The sequence below is a fragment of the Sturnus vulgaris genome, chromosome Z (genome assembly GCF_052056855.1).
Source record: "Sturnus vulgaris isolate bStuVul1 chromosome Z, bStuVul1.hap1, whole genome shotgun sequence".
NCBI lineage: Eukaryota > Metazoa > Chordata > Aves > Passeriformes > Sturnidae > Sturnus > Sturnus vulgaris.
In genome coordinates this window covers 61,450,378-61,467,182 of record NC_142283.1, presented here as the reverse complement: position 1 = coordinate 61,467,182, position 16,805 = coordinate 61,450,378, and the positions used below count along the sequence as shown (strand labels likewise).

Below are 16,805 nucleotides of genomic sequence, written 5' to 3'. Positions count from 1 at the left end.
AAAAAATCCTAAGAATATTTTTTATAATTGTCCTGAAGAATATAAAAGGAGTAATTTAGAGTGGGTAGATTAATTCTGCCAAAGCCCAATTATAACAAAGTGTGAAAAACCTTATGGTATTACCTAGGAATGACTACATTCCTGTGGGAAAGACATCCTTAGTTTTCATTTCAATTTCATAAAACCACGCTTACATTCTCCTAAGGACTTCATCTAACCAGTACGTTAACAAAATGTTTTTGTTTCTCTGACCAAAAAGATACATAATTTCTTGTTAATATTCACTGAAATTTTTAAAAATGTGTAATTATATTGCTTGTCAACAAGTGCATAAGCAGATAAAACAATTCTATAATTGTTTTATGTGCATTATGCATTGTTTTAAGTATGAAAAGAAAACTTCATAACTTGCATTCCAGAGAAAATTAGCAAGGTTTGCCATTGGTTTCAATGGGAGGAGTATTCAACTCTTCATTTTTTAAGTTCACTCTTGTTTTCCTTTCCATGCTTCTGTCAGAAATTTATATAAACACACATATAAAAATGTTTACATTTATAGTACTATAGGGATTTTTATGTATTCTATTATATTTCTAGAAACCATGAAAGGAAAAAAGAAAAGCAACTATTCTCATTATATCAAAATGGTATCATCAGTCAAGACAGTCTGCCAAACTACACAAATAAAATTCATGCCAGAAAGAAGCCTGGCACTTTTTCACAGTCCTGATTAATTATCACAACCAGAAGCTAAGTGGAGTTTGAATCTTTATATTAGAATGACTTTGCTCAAAATCATTACATGATCTTGCTGCATAAAAACCTGGATATGATAACAGAGTGTACAACTACTTTAGGTAACTAGAATGTGATATCTGTGGGAGAGAAGCTAATTTTGGGTATAGTGACATGCTGTAGATTATGGGCATTTTCAGAAGAGGCAGGAAACAAAACAATTAGGCACAGGTGAAACATCCTCTTAATATTTTCTTACTAATCCTTTACTTACCAAGTCCTGACAGAAAATGTGCTAATATTCAGTGGTCAGAGGTCCTGCCTCCACTATAACCAGTCAGTTAATACACAGCAGAATTTCCTTACCTCCGACCAGTCCAGAGCAACCCACTGTGGGGGGCAGGACTGATTGTTGCAGGGCTCTTTTTCAATGGGCCGATGTGTTAAACAGTTGGCAGCATCCAGCGTCTCCTCCTCAGAAGGACCAATCTTTCTGATGCACAGAACCGTCCGTGAACGCATTCCTCCATCACAGGTCTTGCTGCACTCCGACCAATCCCCTATAAACCATCTGGATACAAAACCCAGTTAATACATTTCACTAAGAATTGGTAACTGCGCACACCAAGAATGCAAATAGTTTAAATCACTAAACCAAAGTAATTTTTAACAATACACACATTCATAGTGAAATACAGTAGAAATTTATGGGTCTTTTTACTAAATATTTTAATTCACACCTCACTGCAATTACATCTTCCAATAATAACACTACTTTGCATTTTTCTACAGCAGCAATTTCTATCCTAGCCCATAGTAGTTAGAAAAGAGCATCTGAGCCTGACTAAACTGAAGCTATTTATGTAGGTTTGTACCGGACTTACCTAAAATAATTTCTGTGAAAGTGGTTTGCAACTGGAAATGTTTGGGAACCATTGCTGAAAGTTACATCACAAGTTAAAAGCCAAGATGTTAGCCTCTTTAGTATAATTACTAAAATAATTTGATCTCAAAATTGGGCTTTTCAAGAGTTAATTCTCACCTGATTGCGAGACATTTGTAAACTTTTTAATAAACGGCTATACTGCAATGTAAAATATTCTCATTTTTTAAACTGAAGCACACACTAATAACACTCATAAAAATAATCATCTCGACAAACTCCTTTAAAATTTAAAAAATTGTACAATAAGTGCTAGAGGAAACGTCCGAGTGTTTCTGCGTACACAGTAGAAACCAAGAATTGTAAATAGTACTAGATTGCTTTGTGCTGCTGCAGAGATTGAAGCAGCTATTAATCTCGCTGTAATGTTATATATTTCTACTTATGAGTGGTTACTGCAGCTCAATTAAATAGAAATATCTCTTCATATTGATGAGCACATTTGGTGTTTAATATGTTGATTAGATACTCGCCTGAGTCATCCTTGTAAAGGATGAAGTTGAACTCTAGTTTGCTATCACATGTTGCCAACATGCCAAAAATGCCAGGCATGTCAGTCACTGTGGATGTTCCTGGAGGTATGCCTGGAGCTGCTTCATAAGATCTGCCATTTTCTCAAGCTGCTGTCAAATAAAAAGTGCTGCTATCCTCTTTTGTTATACTATGTGTAATATATCCTAACATGAAACTAGATCAACACAGAGATGGAAACAATTATGCCAAATTCTGTTGTTACTTTCCCAGCAAAAGGAAATTAATTTGCGATTCTTCATCAAAAAATCCTATGCTTTTACCACAACAGGGAGAATCTGAAGCTCTTCAGAGCTTTCAAGAGGCTGTAGTGTTAATTTTTAATTGGTACTATGATTTGCTCAAGTGACTTTGCTCTCAGGTACCATTAATATTTATACTGTATTACAAGATAGCACTATTCATAATTCATAGAACTGTAAGAGAATTTTCTTGAAATCTGAAATGTAAGAGATACTTACTGTACTAACAAACAACGTATTGAAAACAAACATTATCTTCTGGTCAAAAATATCAGATACAATGTAACTGGCATTCAGTTAGAAAGAGTATAATTTTCATTGCTTTTGGTATACACCATGAGAAGAGTAGACGTGTGCTAATTAAAAAGGGAAATATTTGGCCAGTCCATGTAAACACCAAGTCCTACTGCATGATAAAACTTTCTGTCAAAACAGTCACACTTCTTTGGACTATCTGTTACTTGAGCAGCCTTCTACTAGACTACTTACAGAATAAGGAATTGAGAACCTTTCCTTAGTTTGGCACTTTGAATTCACTCCATGGGGAATATCAGAATGGAGGCAAATATGGGTTGAACTGCTCTGACATGTTGAAGTAGATGCTAACCAATACACTCTATCCATTTTCTGAGTATTGATGTCTTGACTTTCACCATGTTCATCAATGTCTCTGTTTTACTGGAAGGAGAATCCAAAAGCTTTCCACTTTGTGGGCTGGGTTTTGTTAGTTTGTGGGAGTCTTTTAAATATTGTTAGTGAAAAGAAAAACCAAAACAAAAAACCAAACCAAACAAAACAACAAAAAGACCCCCAAAATTAAACTGGTTTGGAATAACTTTGTTGACATCACTTTTTAAAATGCTAATTTGCTAATAGCTAAGCCACACAAAGCAAGGGATTGGAATGTGTTTGGTAGAAAGGAAATGATCAAACATGACTGCTTTTCAAGTCCTGCTCTTGGGTGCACATAGCTGGTGCACTTAAAGCCATGCCAAACAGTGTTATCCAAACAGAGGACAAATGTATATCTTTCCAGGATAAACATATATTTCCGCATATGCTGTGGGGACAGTGATTTCGACCTAATTTAGACCTGTCTGTGACACAGCTCGTTCACACTCAAAGGTAACAGCAGTGCAATGACTTCACTTGGCTGAGTGTTACACGATACAGCAGGATGAATAAGAGACACTGCTCTGCCATCCAGCAACCAGGCACCACGCCAGGGAAGCAGCTGATACTCCAACTGAAGAGACTGACTTCACTGACCTGCTGAGATTTTAATGCATAATAATCTTGTCTTACTCCTAACAGTGTCCTTCTTGCTACAATTTAACAGGTTCTAAGAGGCATTTACAGGTGCCTACAGTATTGTGCAGTATCTGGTTTTAATCAGTGTTAATGATTTTCATACCCAGTTGGAATACAGCTAGAGATTATCACCAAACTAACCAGAGCTTGGGAATCAATAAACTGTTTTATCTGTTCCACATGTTTTATTGTCTCAAAGCATAAGAAAAGCTGTTGTTCGCTTGCTGATATTATTTTCTAGTACAAAATATCACAACTGTTTCTAAACAGGTTTTGTAGCAAGATTAAGCTATGCTATATGTTATTGCCAAACTTCATTTTTGATCAAACGAGCTGCTGGGTTTTTAATTATCAATATATCAATATATAGCATACAGCTATCTTAAAACAATAAATCTAAACAAAATCTAAGCACCTAATCCTAAAGGCACACAGCATTACTGTACAACGCTGAATATGCTGGAGAAAAAGTTTGATAAAACTATTACCAAGTCACGGTTTGGTCTGCTTAGAAGTGTCTATATTTGTCACTTCTCGTGTGAACATTTCAACACAAATGTTAATATACCATCCTTTAAATTATGGCAAGCGTTTCAGATGCAATATTAATGACTACGGTAAAGTTAAGTCTTACCACAACATTCTTTTATCATTGTTGCTTTAAGAATGGTCCCCAGCTCTACTCAATGCACTACTCACTGCATATGACACTCAGATCCTAAGAAGCTGGTATGCTAGGATCTTTTTACTGACACTGTTTGGTGTAGTTCAAACATCACTATTATTCTTCAGTCAAATCAGAGCCCCTCAATGCATTTTTCAGAGCTGTTTTAGAGGAACAAGTAACTAAAAACCAAACCTAAATAGCCTTTCTGATAAGACAGGACATGAATACTAGATGAGAATTTTATATATCTTTGGTTAGCAGGATTTATTACAGATTAAGAAGACTTTTCTTTCTGTGCAAAACAGATGTCCATCTTAAGTGATTTAATGACTTACTCAGGTGGGCAAGGCTCAGTGTTGCAGGCTCTTTGGTTTTCTGGAGGCTTACTGTCAGGGTCACAGTAATTGTTTTGTACAATGGAGCTGTCATCCAGCCTTTTACAGACCACCTCTTGTTTCTGGACACCTTGGGATGAAATGAAAGACCATTAATTAATCATTCTTGCTCTTCTACTTTTTGAGTATAATTGTATTTCACCTACTGATTATTAATTCTACCATCCCACTTTATTTGGCCAAAGTCTATAGCAGTGTCACAATAATTTTTAAATTTTCCTTCGATTTTTGGTTACCTCACTCAGAGAGGAATTTAAGATTAGGTTGTTTTCAAAAAGAAAGCGAATATATTTATAGATTTACTAGAAGTTTGTTTTTATTTATATATTGCACAAAATCCATCCTCTGTCTGTCATCCTCTCCTAGTAAAGACACTTAAACTTCCAAAGAAAATATCACCAAATAGAATGTGGTCACACTTCAATGCAGAATTATTGTTTATGTGCTCTGGTTTAAAACAAACCAGCAATACTGGGAAACAGTGTGGCATTATCATACATTATCTTACAATTTTTTTTCAATAAAGTAAGAGAACTATAACTCATTCTGAAAGAGGCAGTTTGTGTCTCTGTTAATACTCATTTTGCCCGGCACTTCCAGTTCCTCTTTCATTGTTAACCATCAACAGGGTAATTTAGAATTCATCATTATCCACAAAACATGGTTTATCACTGCCAAGGCAATATTATAAAGTGGTTTATTAAGCATATTTTCTGTTTGTTTTTTCTTTTTAAAAAGCAGTAAAGAACCACTGATATGATGACAGTGTATTGTTGCAAAAAGCAATATACACTGCCTTCCTCCTCTCTTAAAAACATGTTTTAAGACATTTGTTAGCATTAGAAAAAATGTGTATTTGCAATTCACATGCAGTTTTTATTGAACATGAATAGTTATAAAACGAAAATAGTAGCATTTGTAATATAAATGCATATAATGTATATTTGCAATATAAAAGCTTCAAAAAGCCCTGTACCTTTCTTCAAAAAAGAAGAAATTATTTATCTTATTCCAAAATGTGAAATGCATACAATTAAATGGGGATTAAAACCTCCTGGCTTCAAATATCTGCCAACTTTACCTTGCAGCCATTTATTCATTTCAACACAAGTATAGAAACATAAATTTGGTTGGAAGGGACCTTAAAAATCATACAGTTCCAAAACCCTGGCTATGGGCAGGGACCCTTAAACCAGACCAGGTTGCTCAAAAACCAATCCAGCTTTGCCTTTAACAGTACCAGGACTGAGGCATCCACAACTTCACTGGGCTCTAAACCTGCTTTCTTTCTGTTTGAAGCCATTCCCACTTATCCTGTCACTGCATACTCTTAAAAAAAGTCCCTTTCCATCTTTTTTTGTAGTCTCCCTTTGGATACCAGATGCCTGCAATAAGGTCACACCTAAGCTGTCTCTTTTCCAGGCTGAACAAACACAATTCTCTCAGCCTTCCCTTGTAGAAGGAAATGATATCCTCCTTTGGCTCTTGAAAAAAAAGTGAAAGATCTAAATACATGAGAAGCTGTGACAAGATTCACTTTGAATTCTCTAATCAATGCAAAAACTGCCAACAGATGGTAGTAATTCAAATCAGACCCGACAACCTAAGTAGGAATATTCCTAGCAATTTTCTGCTCACATTTCACCACAATAAGAAACAGTATTTAACAGCTCTAGACAAACAGCAATGCTAGTAACACGGCACTGCTAGCTGATATACAATTCATGTTCAGTTCTGACTAGTCATTTATCCTTTCTATCACAAACTGCCTTAATTCTCTTGGTTGAATAGGCTTGAATATCATAATATAGGTTGAATATCATACTGATATTTTCCTCAAATATATTTGGCTAAAAATAATTTATACACACTTCAGAACTAAACATTCTAATAATGCATGCCATTCTCACAAGTGTACTTATTGGATAGCATTGATATTAATTTTATATTTTTAATGAATTTCCTACTGGCATCAGATATCTTTCCTTCTGGAACTTGACTAAAATAGGTACTTTTAACAAATTAATTTTTGAGGAATTTTGTAATAAGAAAATATTCTAAATTTCTATCATCACAAAGCATCAGTGTGCTCAGCTTTAAAAAAAAATTGCAAGTGTGTTATTTACTGAAAGATGTTTAGGTAGCATATCACCTGTAAGACAGTATTCACCCTGTTCACTTACAATGAAGAATCTTTAATTGATTCCAGGAGATATATAAATCCATTTTTTAAAAAGTTCTGCAGCGTCTTGTTGCACAGTATATAAACTTAACATAATTGCTGTCTAATTATAATGTTGTTTATTAAAAATCTCAGAGAAAAAATAACAGATAATAACTTAAGACAAGAAAAATACATGGAAAAAGCTAGAAGTGCTGTTTTTTATCTAGACAATAACTACAACTTGGTTGTGTCCTGTATTGAAAAATTTTTAAATTATGAACTCTTCCCTGAGTATATGGTCTCTTTTAAAAGTAATCCAAAAAGCACAGATAAACACGTACATTTAAACTCTGGAGAGGAATAATTACAAGCAGTTAAACAGAATCACTCTGCTTTCCAATCTACAGATTTTTAGTTTACAATAAAAGACATAAAATATCCTCATGGCTGGTCAATGCAATCCTAATATAAAACAAAACCCCAGTGGTTTAGTGACCATAATCTCCAGAGAACTGAAATGCTTTGCAGATTTCAATTCACAAATAGTCTGCATGACTTTCAGCAGCCAAATTTTAAATTACAAGGAGCACATTTTATTCTTGAATTAAAATTGCAGGCATGTAAATGCTGTATCTATTTTTAAAAGCAATCCCAAAAATTGTGGCTTGTGATTGCAACAGTTAATTATAAAGATGCCAGTACCAATACATAGTGAATCTTGCATCACTAAAACTAGTGCATGCTGGTTAACCCAGACATACTTTCTGAGCTCACTCATCAGATCACAAGATGTTCATCTCAGAGTCAAACTTGTATTTTCTTCGATGAGGAAAAGTATGTTTTATTTGCCTAGAGATAGTTTCATAATTCATCTGAGGGCATGAAAGAAAAACATAGTAGGCATCACTCTAGATGGGTTATGAGCAGCAAAGAAAACTAAACAGCAATTAATTTACTTATGATAGTAATAGTATGCTGACTATTTTATAAAAAACACCATGAATATCTAAGATACTTAATCCATCTGGAGATGAACTCTAATAGAATGAATGAAATCCTAACCAATTCTTAGGACTACTGGCAAATTCCAGATAATAAATGCTGCCATTTATTGCCATAATTAAGCATGAAAGAAATTAAAAAGGGAGTAGGCAGTTATTTGAGTGATTTTTAAATTCATAAAATATGAAAAAACATGAAGAATTATTTCTTTGCTTTGCTAGATTTTTTTAAACAATACCACCAGAAGTTCACTGCCTTATAAAGAATACTTGTGGATCTGAGCAGAGTAATACAGTTGCTCTTGGAAAGTTATAAGACATGCCTAAGAGTTAATAAACTATAATTCTGTGATATACAAGTGATATAACTGCCCTTTCCATACACTTTACAGAATTCACTGTATTGTTTCCATTTCTATTTCTACACATCTTTCATTTTGTGTTTCTCTTTAAATAATATTCAGGTCCTTAAAGAAAATCTTCTGTTGTAGCCTTTAATTCTTTTTCTGATTTTCTTGTGTTCTCTTCTTTCCCACTCCTCTCTCTGTAGATAACTTAGCACTGTACATTCCAGTATTCTCTGGCAATGCTTTCATATTAGTCTTGTCCAAGTTTGCCACTGGCTATATATATATGAGATAATAACAAACTTTTATTCTGAAAACCCTTGCCTCAGAACAGAAAAGTTATTAGTGTACTTTCAGGAAAAAAGGAATGAATATGAAGAATACATGTAGATCAGCTTCATGTAATATTCCCAGGAAAAAAAAAAAACTAGTTCAGATACTATAAATTTGTATTGCAATGGAAAATTTTTCAATACAGAATATATAGGTTCTAGTGTACAAAAAGAAGAGCTGCAATTCTGGATCCTCAAGCCTAATAAAAATACTGATACTAAAAATCAGTGAAATTATATTCTCATCTTACATATGAGCATAGGAATCCTAGATAAGTAAGAGCTGTCTGTCATCAAGCAAGCTTTTTTAACTATATGGCAAATCGGAAGCACCTCTTTTTAGGAAAAAAGAAATTAAACTATCAAAATAGATCTCAGACTTTGGAGATTTGGTTTCTTCTTGATTCCCTGTACAGAGAGCATCAAAGTCAGTGGCAGAAAAACTATGTGCACTTTTCTCCTTTAACATAAGTGACACTACAATATATACAGTTTACAACCTCTCATAGAATGGGTCAGGTTAGAAGGGACCACAGTGGCTCATCTGGTCCAGCCTCCCTGCTCAAGCAGGGTCATCCTGGAGCACATGGCACAGGATTGTATCCAGGCAGTTCTTGAGTATCTCCAATGAAGGAGACTCCACAGCCTCTCTGGGCAATCTGTTCCAGTGCATGGTCACCTGCACAGTAAAGAAGTTCTTCCTCATGCCAGGTGGAACTTCCTGGGCATCAGTTTCTGCCTCTTGTTCTATTGCCTCTTGTTCCATTGGATGGCACCACTGAGAAGAGTCTGTATCCACCCTTTTGGCAGCATCCTCCAGGAGCTCCATGTCTCTCTTGTCCTGAGGAGCCCAGAACTGGGCACAGCACTCCAGGTGAGGCCTCACCACAGCTCAGTACAGGGGCAGAATCCCCTCCCTTCACCTGCTGCCAATGCTCCTCCTAATGCCCTCCAGGATCCCATTGGATTTCTTGGCCACCAGGACACGCTGCTGGCTCATGGACAGCTTGTTGTCCACCAGGATCCCCAGGTCCTTCTCAGCAGAGCTGCTCCCCAGCAGGTCAGCCCCAGGCTGTGCTGGTGCCTGGGCTTGTTCCTCCCCAGGTGCAGGACGCTGCATTTCATTCAGAAGGTTCTTCTCTGCCCATCTCTCCAACCTGCCAAGGTCCATCTGAAGGGTGCAACAGCACTCCAGGGTGTTGGCCATTCCTCCCAGCTCTTTGTTCTCAGTGAATGTGCTGAGGAGTCATTGATGAATAAGTTAAAAAAAAATGGGCCCTGTATTGAACCTTGGGTGACACCACCAGTGCCAGGCCTCTAACTAGACTCTCTGACACCAGTTGTGACCCTCTGGGATCTGCCATCCACCTCACTGGCTATTCATCCAGTTCACACGTCCTGAGTTTGCTTGTGAGAATGTTGTGAAACGGTATTGAAAGCCTTGCTGAAGTTGAGGCAGACAATACCTGCTGCTGTCCTCTCACCCATCCAGGGAGCTCTTTCATTGTAGAAGGCAATCAAACACCTGATTACTTTAGTGAACCCATGCTGACTATTCCTGATCACCTTCTTGTCTTCCATATGGACAGAGATGGCCTCCAAAATGAGGTGCTCTATCACCTTACCAAGGATCAAGATGAGGCTGACTGGCCTGTAGTTCCCTGGGTCCTATTTCTTGCCCATTTTGAAAACTGGGGTGACATTTCCTTTCTTGCAGTCCTCAGCATCTCTCCTGATCTTCATGGTCTTTCAAAGGTGATCATGAGCAGCCTCGTTATGGTGTGCACCACCTCTCTCATCACTAGTAGATCCATCCCATCAGGGCTCATGACTTGAGTAGGTCTGTCTAGTTGTTTGAGACCAAATCCTCCTTCTCTAAGAAAATGTTTTCCTTCCAACATTCCTTCACCTGGTCTTCTCAGTCAGGGATCCCCGAGGCCCAGTCTTGTCAGTGAAGACTGATGCAAAGGCACTCAGTAACTCAGAAACTTTGCCCTCTCATCTTCCTCTCTTACTGTCCCCATTTAATAATGAACCCATATTATCTTTTTTTAATTATTTATTTTGTTATTGATATATTTGAAAAGACCCTTTTTGCTTGACAACCCTCCTTAGCCAAGTTTAAGCCTAGCTAGGCACTGGCCTCCACAGTCTCATTTGCATTTACCCTAACCACTCCTCTATATTCACTCCAGGTGGCCTGACCCTGCTTCCATCTCCCGTATTTCCTGCTTATACTGGAGTAATGACAGTAGCCTTCATTCATCCATCATCAGAGGTCTCTTGCACCAGTGGCCCAATTTCTTTCTCATTGTGATGCATTGTTCCTGAGCCTAGAGTAAGTGATCCTTGAATATGAATTCACACTTCTGGACCCCTCTTCCCTGCAGGGCCTTTTCCCATGGGATTCTTCCAAAAAGATCCCTAATGAGGTTAAAGTAAGCTCTCCTGAAGTCCATGGCTGTAATCCCACTACCTGCTTCAACAGAGAATCCTACAATCTCATGGTCACTACAGCCAAGGCTGCCTCTCATATAAGATTTTCTTCTGCCTTTTAGAGGCAATCTAAACATGTAACTGTTTCTTTCATGAGCTCTAACTTACCTCCTAGATCATTCTATTGAGAATACAGAGGGACAGGATGTATAATGTCTACTGTGAAGAGCCCATTGATTTCAGGTTTTCATATGAGACAATGAAATTTCCTTGAATGCTTCAGAGGTCAGAAATTCCGGGGGGCTATGCATACAATAATGAACTCATAATTAGCAAGTACGAGTGTAATATATGCTTTGAGTTGCTCAATACCATGAGAAAGACACAGAGGAGGCAGGAATGGAATCCAGAGCTCTGGCATTGTACTGAATTGTCATAAACAGGAAACCTTTTTTCTCCTTCCTATGATTCCACTTACTGTGCTCTTCCTATTCTTCAAAGCCGAGACAGACCCTAGAAGAGAGGTTCTGTTTGAAAAGGCAAACCGTTTTTATTGTTCTGATGTGACTTCTCAGCACAGCAGAGAAGAACATAGTATAGAAATCCAGTGGAAAAGACAGCATGTTACTATTCAGTCAAATATTGTAGGTGTCTCCCAGCTCTTAGCTTGTTCCTTTATTCCTGACTGCTCTAGCCCCCTTCTCCAAGATAAGGCATACTAGCAGGTCTAGGAAGAGCTGAATGCAGTGGATTGCTCTCAAAAGACTATGAAGAAGAAACAGCACAAAAAATCAGAGACTTCCGCAATATACAGTACTCCAAAACTATTTAAACTTTGCACTGCCACAATGTCTTTATGCTCTGCTTCATGACACTCAACGCATTTGTTCAAGTTTACTTTGGTAGCTACATAAAATAATACCCATTTGTTTTAAGAGTCACTAAGCAATTAAGAAACACTTAAGTCACTAAGTCATTAAGCAATACAGATACAGATAAACTGATTTAGAAAGAACTAGACTTAAGCAGTTTTGAGTAAGGTAGCCTGTTAAAATCGTCCCTGGTCAATTACTCTCTATTTAATAGCATATTCATATTAGCTAAATTTTCCAGTTAAAGTCTCTGTCTCTTCAACCTTTGTCTCCCTTTTCTTCTTTCCTGACTCAGCACCTCTTTAGAATTGTGTCTTCTTCGGGCATACGGTGAAAGGTGTCTCATAAACTGAGGGAAATAGCGGGTTCTCTCATGGAGAAAGCAGATACATGTTTTAACTTGGATTATAGCTTCAATGAAGTATATGTTTATGAGTACAGTACTACCTAAATCAATGGGAGTCTTCTCAGGACTTCAGAAAGATTGTTAACTCATTACCATCACAAAAAAAAAAGGATCTGACAATACCTTTAAGGTTCTGATAATTGGAACTTACTTTCCCCATGAGCTAGGCACTTCTCTTCTTTATACTTTTCCTTTAAAATGTTTTTCTTGCTGCCACACTTACCGTTATTAAAACTGTACTTAAATATCAATCTGTCACCCAGGAATCCAACAAATGAATAATAAAAAAGTTGGAGAAAGCTGGCATCCTTCTCTATTTTGTTTCAAGACTTTCTGTAGTGGCACAGAAAAGAATTTATGCTATTCTTTGTGTATTATGTACGGCTAGGCTGTATTTAAACTGCATACAACTAGTAACAACCACAGCAGGTTCCAGCAGAAAGGTGAGTCATGACGAATACCTCCCAAAGACAGCAAAAAAAAGAAAGCAACAAGTCCACAGGTTCTTTAAAAAAAATATGGTGTCTTCTTCTTGATAAGGGCTGTCCACAATGCCGTAGAAACTGAAATTCTGAGATGTATTTAAAGCGCTCTCCCATATCTTCTGGAACAGAGGTATGTTGGGGAGATGATTCATTCAGTCTCCAGAGAGAAGAAAGATACTGTTCACACAGCACTTCTACTCACCAGTTCTTGCAGCAGCAATGGTGTTGGCTTTGAAGGAAGCCAACTGTCCTGCTCTCCCAGCCAGAGGTAAAGAATTGCATTGGTGGCCACTAGAGGGAGGATTAGGAATATAGTAAGTTGTCGGCAAAAGCCACCCATGATGAACCACATGGGACAACCTACAAATCCCCCACTGCTGCCCAAGGGCAACAATTCTCACATACTGCTACGGGCTGGCAAGTTAAATCCAATTTGTCATCATCTTCTACAGAGGAGCTGCCATTGTGCATCCTAAGCTTTGGTAGCTGGAGGATAGGAGGGCTGACTAGGATTGTGTGAAGCACACATACAAACTGCATAATAACATACAAAGACACATCTCTTTATTTACAGATGCCTATTTTGCCTTCTTGCTTTTAATCTCCTTACTTAAAACTTCTGATGTCCTTTATCAACAAAGCTTCTGGGTAAAACAAACATACCACCTCCAAGAGAGTCTCAGAAGTACCATCAGAGAGACACTGTGCCAAGATACACTGTATTTAACAAAAAGATCTGAACATATTAAAGGTACTTGAAAACAAAATTCCACTGTGATTAAAATAAATGTTCATTAAGATTTGAAGCATACCTGAAAGAAATGTTTTCAATTAGTCACCTAGATACTTATACAGTGAAGTGCATCTTGCAGTTCAGTTTATCCTGTAGCTTGACTAGAGTCTTACCTCCTGCACAAGTGGCAGAACATTCTGACCAAGGCAGATGATTCCATGCAAAGCCAACCTCATTGTCTCCACTGCCAGTGCGAGAGATCGGAACATTGAATTTATATTTTATCCCCAAATTCTGTTCCTGCAGCAGAATCTGTAGTTGAAAACAACTGGTTATACCATTAAAGCAAGCAAGCAGAAGGCAAACACAGTGACATTTATTCTTGGCATGAGTTATGTTCTCTTGAATGGGAAGAAAGTAAAAAAGGAAGTCACGGTAGTTCTTTTTAGATATTCCCCCCAAAAAATCTGTATTAACTCTTAAAACATATACAAAAGAAAAATATTATTGTCCAAGGTGAGCCTTATTTTTTTTTTCTACCTTAACAAAACTTCATTATTTCTGTCAATTCCTTATTCCTGACAAAATTTCATAATTTTGCTAGTTTCATAAATTTTCTAAATTTTGCTAGTTTTCATAAAATTCATGGAAAATAACTTGAGACCTGAATTATTATGGGAGGTCAAAGTTGGAAAAGCACATTACTGTAGAAACATGCAGCAGTTCGAACTGAAGTCGTGTGAGGAGTACAATCCACATAGTTGAACCTGTATCTTCTTTTGTTAGCACTTCTAGTGACTACAGTACAGTACATTACTTCTAGTAATAACAGTAACACCAACACACTGTTGCTGAGGCCATTGTTTCCCCTAATGCAATAGCCAGCACCATAAGCTTGGTGGAATCACACATGTGATTACTTAAAAAGAGTAACAAAACTCTCACTGCAGCCACACCACTGCAGGCAACATAGACAAAAGCACTACAATCACCATAAGTTTTTGTCTATCCTCACTGTTGAAGTGCACTTCTACATATTACCTATCCAACAATAGCCTTTGACTTTTTAATAAACTTTTTTTTTCATTGCTAATAGCACAAAATCAAGTTAGATGCAGCAATCTGACTCATCTGAGAGCTACTTTTCATCCATTTCTACTTTGTCTTACATCTGCCTACCTCCACATGGTAAAAGAGCAGAGAACTTTCAGAAAGAAAGTCAGTGACACAGACTGAATGAAAAAAGGCACTACAATTGTGTAACGTGTAACTTATTCTGTATGGACTGTCTAGATTATGCAAGCTACAGAAGAAAAAAAGATTATTCAAGTGTTCGAAAATGATGCCTAAAATGTGGGTACAATTATGCAACAATTATTCTCTAAAAAAAAATATCCTTTCTGGTTCAAGTAATCACTGAACTGCAAATCTGGCATCTGACAGAATACACTGGGAAAATATCAACTTATTCCCATACTTCAACATATTAGTGGAACAGGAGGCTCACTATTTCCTGTTGTCAGAGATGGCATCAGGATCCTGGATGGATCAGGATTCTGGTCATATCTTCTGTTCCATTCTCATACTTTATAAAATCTTTTCAGAGCAATGTATGTCACAGTAACATATTTTAACATGGGTCATACCATTATATTCATTGTGTAGTAAGGATATATATAAATGTCACACTCAGGCCATGCTTAAAACTACTGAAATGTACACAACTGTCAGAGATTGTCAAGTGTCAGCAGTATGCAGAGAAATGATACATGGCCCGTTCACAATTTTCACTACCATTACTGTGAACCACATTTACAGAGATGTGGTTCATTTTCTGTGAGATTTCCTGGTGCTCTTCTGATTTTATCCCCATTTCATCTCAATATTTACCAGTCAGTTTTGAAATGCAGGAAACTTGTGTTAAAACACTCACACAAAGTCCCAGCTACATAACTTGTATACTGTTTGTACACTCAACCTACTTTAATTTCATTAATGAAATTGTCTTTTCTCAGAATACAAATACATATTTCAAATTTTAAAAATATATTTATTATAACTTTACCATGACTATGAGGTTTTCTGAAGTAGGGCCTAGTGCTTCCAAAGACTCTGGTTCATCTGTTGGCCTCTTGTAATGGAAAGCTGTTCCAGCAACATCAAACTTTCTTGGCCAGTCAATAGTCCAGGCACCATTAATATAGTAGTCATCCTCTTCGGATTTTAAAGCTTAAAAAAAAATACAAGCCACCTAAAAATTGGAAGCAGCATTTATAATGGAGAAGCCATTGTAAATTAATCTACTAATCTGTTAGAAGTATGTGAGCTTCAGCTGTATATCACTGTTTTTTCCAGCCATATAAAGCCTTTTCTTTAGCCCTGGTGAAAACATCCCTCATGTAAATCAACAAATTTGCTTCTGCAATAATCTTCCATGTGCAGATTATTGTGCAGGTTTCAACAAGCAGATGCTGCATGAAATAAATGAGAATGCCTCATCCAACTTGCAATATATCTTCAATTTAAAACCAAATCCATGTGCAATGTATTCTCAACTACGAGATACATGCACATCTGAAATGTATAATCAATTATCAACCTCATCTTTAGACTAAAAATCTGGGGCATGGGATAAGTATCACAGACAATGTGCAGAGGAAAAAGAGAAAAGGGACATTGAGTCTGACATATGGTGCCAGTCAGCTGTTGTTTCATTGCCTATATGCACTACTTCTTTTTTGCCTTATTAAAGCGCAAATACAAGATATTTCTACTACAAACTGAAATATTAGCTATTTAATCTGACAAAATATTTTATCCTTCTTAATTTACAGCCTTGAAACATGAAAGTACTGTAGGTAAAACAGAAATCTCATAATTAACCAACCATTAGGATGGGCAAGCATATATTGTTCAGGGATTTTAATTTGATATATTATTAATACTATTACATTAAGTTCCTAAATATGAAACTGGCATTGTGTCTTAAAGTGAATATTCGGCAAATTAAACATTGACTTCTTGATTTAAAGTGGAGATTACCAAGTTCTACATATTTTATTTATTTATTTAAAATAGATAATATTTTTAAAGGAATAATGATGGTTGGAGCCCCACAGTCAAAGAGCATGTCATTTTCCAGTGAGACAAATAACTGATTTTATTGGATAGGGGAAAATTTCACCTCATAATGCTAAGGAGTAAG

At 36.7% G+C, this 16,805-nt stretch overlaps 1 protein-coding gene across 4 annotated transcripts in view; it reads right to left on the bottom strand.

Moving 5' to 3' along the window:
- The window catches only part of ADAMTS6 (ADAM metallopeptidase with thrombospondin type 1 motif 6), a 147,764-nt gene that overhangs the window by 12,817 nt on the left and 118,142 nt on the right, over positions 1–16,805 (bottom strand). For 3 of the 4 annotated variants that reach the window (XM_088156083.1, XM_014881422.2, XM_088156082.1), the window contains exons 19-22: positions 15,666–15,829; positions 13,774–13,912; positions 4,765–4,894; positions 1,102–1,306 (exon numbers count right to left, since the gene is read on the bottom strand). In XM_088156083.1, the coding sequence (XP_088012209.1) occupies positions 1,102–1,306; positions 4,765–4,894; positions 13,774–13,912; positions 15,666–15,829 (638 nt within the window). Of the gene's footprint in view, positions 1–1,101; positions 1,307–4,764; positions 4,895–13,069; positions 13,159–13,773; positions 13,913–15,665; positions 15,830–16,805 lie in introns of those variants that run through there. The other variant, XM_088156084.1, reaches the window with a different exon arrangement.